The sequence below is a fragment of the Magnolia sinica genome, chromosome 6, assembly GCF_029962835.1.
Source record: "Magnolia sinica isolate HGM2019 chromosome 6, MsV1, whole genome shotgun sequence".
NCBI classification, from domain to species: Eukaryota; Viridiplantae; Streptophyta; class Magnoliopsida; order Magnoliales; family Magnoliaceae; genus Magnolia; species Magnolia sinica.
This window is the reverse complement of record NC_080578.1, coordinates 70,350,377-70,356,376: the sequence shown is the minus strand read 5'-3', so window position 1 is coordinate 70,356,376 and position 6,000 is coordinate 70,350,377. Positions and strand designations below refer to the sequence as shown.

The window sequence follows — 6,000 nt, the reverse complement described above, 5'->3', positions numbered from 1 at the left end:
TCATGGTGGGGCCCACAGAGCACCGACCACCAGCCACGGGCCGCCACGTAGGCAATATGCTCGCGCTTGAAGATGCGTCGTCTGCGATATTCGCATTCCTGTGCGCGGGCTTCGAAAACGCGTCGTCTTCTTCCGCCGAATGTGTCTTAATCTCGGGAAAACGATAAATCGATCAATGATTTTAGTCGCATAACCTGAGAGGGTGAGGATGACCTTTGAATTGCCATGGCCCGCAAATCAGCCCAATCAGCTCGATTCTTCATGTCGGTCTGTCTTGCAACTCTTCATTTAAACTGGAGCATTCTTCAGTTCCTAAATACAACGTCTCCTTTCCCAGCTTCCTTTCTCACACCAAATTTACCTACTTTTCTCATACATATATATAAAACGCTTTTTGGACTCTTTTATAAATAAAAATCCTACTCCACATAAATAACACACATCTATCAGCATATCTTCTCTCCCCCCTCTCTCTCCCTCTCTCTCTCTCTCAATATATATAAAGACACAGATCCGATTACCAAAATATCTCTCTGAAGAGAGTTTCCACCGATCCTGTATATTGATCCTGATTTCGAATGTCGACCATTAGATTAAGGCCGCTCCTGCATCAGTGCCGCAGAGAAAACCCTAGTTTTCGCCATGAATCGAGGAGAACGAAGCTTTCTTCCGGTTTGAATTGCGGTCCTAAGTATTATTGTTATAATAATGATAGTAGGAAGGTTTTCTCGGATTTCTGTAAATTCAAGCCTTGGAGTCTGCACCGGATCCGAGCTGGTTCGACCGAGATGGCTTTCGTCGAAGCTGACACCACTGATCGGGTTTTATTCAAGGAGACGTTCCTTTTGAAAGGGACTCAAATGGTAATTAAACGGAATTTTTCGTTTTCTTCTCGATTCTTCTCTCCCCTTTTTCTTTCCTTTTGTTTTTTCGATTTGCTTTTCGTCGAGTTTGATGATCCACGTGTTTGTTTAGTTCACGTGCCGAGCATCTAAGCTGACCGTGTGGTGGGTCCCACTATTAGATGCTCCAGTTCCGTTTCTCCGTCCATTTTGTTGCACTCAACGATGAGTCAACGGGTCGTTGCATCTACATGGTTGGTCCCCACCTAGCTTATCGTGCTGGGCCTCTCGGGTGGGCTTTTTCAGAAATCTTGTTTTGATTAGCCAGTGCCGATGTCCATTTACACCCCTAGGTCCACCTTATGGACGGTTTAGATTTTGTAGAATTTTTCTGGCCTATAGATGAGCTGGACGATACGTGTGTGCCTGATTGGCGAACCTCTTTTTCGTCCTGGAGTTTCCTTAAATTTCTATATCAGCGGCATGTTTGGGAGCGTGGATTTGGAACCCCTGGATTTGAAATCCTCCTGTTGTGTTTGGCACTCTGGATATGGAATTTACTGAAATCCAAGAGTAGCTATGCATGATATATTTACAGGGGTTTGAATTTAATTAGTAAATCAACTTTAATATCTCTAATTAGTGTAAGTATGTAATGTTTGATGCAATGGTTGTAATAAGCCCATTGAAATATATACCTTGCTCGAAAATGATGAAATTCCAAGTCTCGGATGGGCCACAAGTACAATAGATTATAGTCTAGTGACACACATTTACACATGCAACTCTTGGAAGGATTTTATATGTAATCAAATCAAGCTTTCACCTTGGATTTCGAATCCTTCAAAAAAATGTTATGGATTTGAAACCCCCAGTTTTTTGGTGCCAAACATATCCAAATCTCCTCAAATGCCCCAAATCCTTGGTGCCAAACAACCCACTAATAGTAGCAGTTGTTGTTGTTGGTATTGTTGTTTTTTTGTTGTTATCACGGTCATTGTCATTTGAATTGGAAATGGTAGGTGGAAGGGAAGGTTTCGATAAGGTTAGATCCACAAGAAGGCGGAAAGAATTGGCAACTTACAGTTGGGTGTAATCTTCCAGGGAAGTGGGTTTTGCATTGGGGCATAACTTACTGTGGTGATGTTGGCAGGTATATCCTTGGTATTCTCATTGATTACTTTGATCCTTTTTGTTGCTACAGACAGGTTGTAGATGGTTTCTCAAGTTTTTAGTTAATGTTGAGTTTGCTTTTAGAAATTTGATCTAATATGTTGCTGATAGAAAAAAAGAAAAAAAGAAAATGATCTAATACGTAAGCACACACTACATGCTACTTGTTATTTTGTGATAATGAATTCATGTATTATTATTGAAAGAACTTTGGTTCTAATAATATCGGAGACTTTTTGGATCACACATTTTAAAATTAGTGATGAAAACCGCTGATTAAACTGACTTAACTCAATGCTAGCATCTGTTGATTTACTTCTTAGTTATTTACTTTTACATTTTCTAACATCACCATGTTGGAGTTTTCCATAGTACAATTGGAACATGCTATCGTTATAAGGGAATACTCAAAAAAAAAAAAAAAAAAAAAAGAAAAAAAAAAAAGAAAAAAAGAAAGAAGAAGAAGAAAGAAAAGAAGAAGAAGAAAGGAAGGAATACTGATAGGTGGAATTGAGAAAATTATAGAGAGATCAAAATGTTTTTCATAAAAGAAAATTTATCAGATGAGGAGCTCCATGAAGCTGTATCTACCATCATGCTACAAATTTTGCTTTCTCCTTTTATAGGTTGGTATCGGGGGAGAAATAGGCCGGCACCAGGCCATAACTGGGCCAAGCCAGGCTTTTTTAATGGCATGATTTTAATTCGGTATAAAAATCAATCCATTGCCTGTCCTGTTTGTTAATCAGGCGTTCAAATTCAGGCACAGGCCTGGCTGTGAAAGTCACAAATGGCCTTGTTCCAGGCTCAGGCTAGGCTTTATGGACAAATTTTTCCAAACATGGGCCTGGCCCATTGATTCTGATCCATGTCGGGCTGGGAACTGGATCCTGATGGGTCAATTTGGCCCAACACCAACCTACATGGCATCTGGGATTCCTGATCTCTTCTAATAGATGTTGGATCATACCTATTTACAATTTTACAAAACACACTTTAAGCATAGCTACAAAATATTAGGCCGTTCATATAATTCTCAGATCTTTGAAATGTTGGATTAACTAGGATACTTACATATATGATAAAGGATCCGGCTTCTGTGAGGCTCAAAATCTAGATCTACCATATATCTACCAGATATTTTGAATTTAGAGTCAACCACACTAATTGGGCTAACAAGCCAAACTTAGGTTTGTTGTTGGGAAATACTTTAACATCTGGTCACTCTAGTTGGGAAAACTTTGTTCTTTTTTTTTTTTTTTTTTTTTTAAAATTTATTTTCCTGGGAAAAAAATTGTACAATTGCTTTAATGTTGAAAACTCCATGTATTTCAGAAGATCGGCAAGAAACTCATTTTTTTTTTTTTTTTTGGGTAAACTGAATTTAACTTATCTTCTGACAAAACTCATCTTATTAGAAAGAAGAATAGCTATGAACGATGATTTAAAGACAGATTGGTCACCATCGTCCACTGATAGAATTGAGAAGAAGATATGAAAATTTTGTGAGGGATCATATAGGGATTTCTTGGAAAGGAAGGATTTGAGAGAGCTATACCTAATGACTTGTGAATAATCTAATTTATGTACCTTATTACTTGTGAAACATCTACTTTATGTAAAGGATACTCACCTGTATATATAGCCTTTTTCTTCACTCTATTTTCTGAATCAAAACTGTATTTAACCTGAACTTTTCATTTTTTTAACCATATGATGGGGATATGGAAAACCAAACGCCACATTTGAGGAAAAGGAAATGTGTGGAAAAGATGCCATGATAATTTGTTTTTCAGTGGAAAGAGTTAGATCTGGAGATCGATTTCATTTCCATGGTTTTCCACAGTTTTCCACCAATCCAAACAGCCCCTTTATAACGAATGGTTGCTTTACCTATATCCTACGCGTTTGAACTAAAACTTACTATAAATAGTAAAAACGGAAATGAAATGGAATTTATCTGATGGAATCTGGGCAACCCCGCGTAGCGGGGTTGGTTGGCTAAAGTAGCTTCTCCTACCTTGAAATCATATATGGTACATCGAATAACTCATTCCGGTTTGCGAAATACGCCTGTTTTAAGGTTCTAACGGTCTGGATCACTTCTGCCTCCGATCGGGCCTGCTCTGGTCCATCTTGGCCATGAAATTGTCCGCGACCCACTCTACATCATCAGTCCACAGGTTGGCCACATTTTGCAAAACAAAAGTACAGTCGAAGAAAACCTGGCCGATGTTGTCTAAGCTGTCCAGCCATTTCTAATATAGTGGCCACCTGATGACTGGATCATCCTGAATTTTGGGTTAGGACATCTTTACTTTTAGACCCACCTGATGGATGGCTTGGACATTGCACTTGTCTGTCATGCTGGCACATGTGGTGGCCTGCAGATTGTATGGTCTGTAATGCTTTTGGGCTTAGCAAAACTCTCAAAGTTACATGGGTCTCTTGATGATTTGAGGTGCATTACATTTTCTTGTGTTCTTCATTGCAAGTTATCGTAACTATGTCTTGTGATGTATCTTTGTAAAATTTGCAGTGAATGGGATCAGCCTCCTCCTGAAATGCGGCCTCTGGATTCTGTTCCCATTAAGGTATTTATGAATCTTGCAGATTTCCTCATGCTAAGTTTCTGTATGTTGCTTCTTGCTTGTATAACCTTTTGTTGCTTGTTTGTAACTCAGGACTATGCAATAGAGACACCCTTGAAGAAATCCCCAGCCTCCTTGGAAGGGCATTTGTTTTATGAAGTGCAGATTGATTTTAGTTCTGAAAGTTCAATCGCAGCTATACATTTCGTCTTAAAGGTTCTTCTTTACTGCATTTGCAGTTTAGAGTCTCTAGACAAATTCTCTATTGCGCATGTGGCTTCTTGATATTTTTGCATATCATTTTTGCCATGTGTGTAAAATGTTGTACTGCAGGAGGAGGGGACGGGAGCATGGTATCAGCACAGAGGGAGAGACTTCAGAGTGCCTCTTATAAATCAACTTGATGATGGCAATATTGTAGGTGACAAAAAAGGCTTCCGTTTATGGCCAGGTTGTATAGATTTGTACGTAATATATTGTTTATAGTTTGGCCCTGAGAGGCTGCACAGATATTCAATAGTTCATCATCATGGCATTAAAAGGTTCACTGCATTCATATGTTTATTTTGTTTGCCCTTCAGTAATATTTGTCTGGTTTCTCCAATGGTACTGAGAGGGGAATTTGTTTGTCTTCATACATGATTAACTTTAATGAGAGTGCATGAATTCTTTCTGTGCAGAAGGTTTAATCATTTAGCTTCTTTACTATCCTTTTCCTTTCATTTAGCTTTAGAATATTCTCTTCGTGTATTTATTCTCTTTCCCTAGAGTGATATGTTCATTAAAGGTTTTGAAATGAAGTAACTAACTGAAAAGCTCGTTGTTCCTCTTGAATTTCAGGAGCATTGGACCAGATATCTACCATACTTCTCAAACCTGAAGGATCTCGACCTAAGGGTGAGGAGAGTGTTGTTGACTCCAAAGATGCTAAGCAGCAGAACAGGCGCGTTGAAGGATTCTATGAAGAATGCTCTATCTTAAAAGAAGAGCCCACTCAAAATTTTGTGACTGTTTCAGTTAGAAATTGCGATGAGACTGATAAGAATGTTGTGCGTTTTGACACTGATCTCCCGGGAGATGTTGTTGTTCATTGGGGTGTCTGCAGGGATGATAAGAAAAGATGGGAAATTCCAGCAGCCCCACATCCACCTCAGACTAATATCTTCAGGAAAAAGGCTTTGCAAACTTTATTACAGGTATGAAAAATGCAAAGCATTCTTTCCCTGATTGAGAACCATAGGGCACATTATCCATGTCAACAAATAAAACTGAGCTGCAGGATGCCTGGTTTGGATTCTCACACACATGTCCACATGTATGGTACACAATTTGGGGTCACTAAGATGATATGCCCCTAGTGGATCAGCTTCCAAGATATATGCTATTGTTCATAA

At 39.0% G+C, this 6,000-nt stretch overlaps 1 protein-coding gene across 1 annotated transcript in view; it reads left to right on the top strand.

Annotated features, from left to right (window-relative positions):
* Positions 1 to 237: 237 nt before the first annotated feature.
* Positions 238 to 6,000, top strand: part of LOC131248845 (alpha-amylase 3, chloroplastic) — an 81,015-nt gene continuing 75,252 nt past the window's right edge. Inside the window, exons 1-6 of the mRNA XM_058249321.1 lie at positions 238 to 863; positions 1,865 to 1,995; positions 4,555 to 4,609; positions 4,700 to 4,822; positions 4,940 to 5,057; positions 5,447 to 5,802. Of these exons, the coding sequence (XP_058105304.1) occupies positions 579 to 863; positions 1,865 to 1,995; positions 4,555 to 4,609; positions 4,700 to 4,822; positions 4,940 to 5,057; positions 5,447 to 5,802 (1,068 nt within the window). The 5' untranslated portion in view covers positions 238 to 578. The remainder of the gene's footprint in view (positions 864 to 1,864; positions 1,996 to 4,554; positions 4,610 to 4,699; positions 4,823 to 4,939; positions 5,058 to 5,446; positions 5,803 to 6,000) is intronic.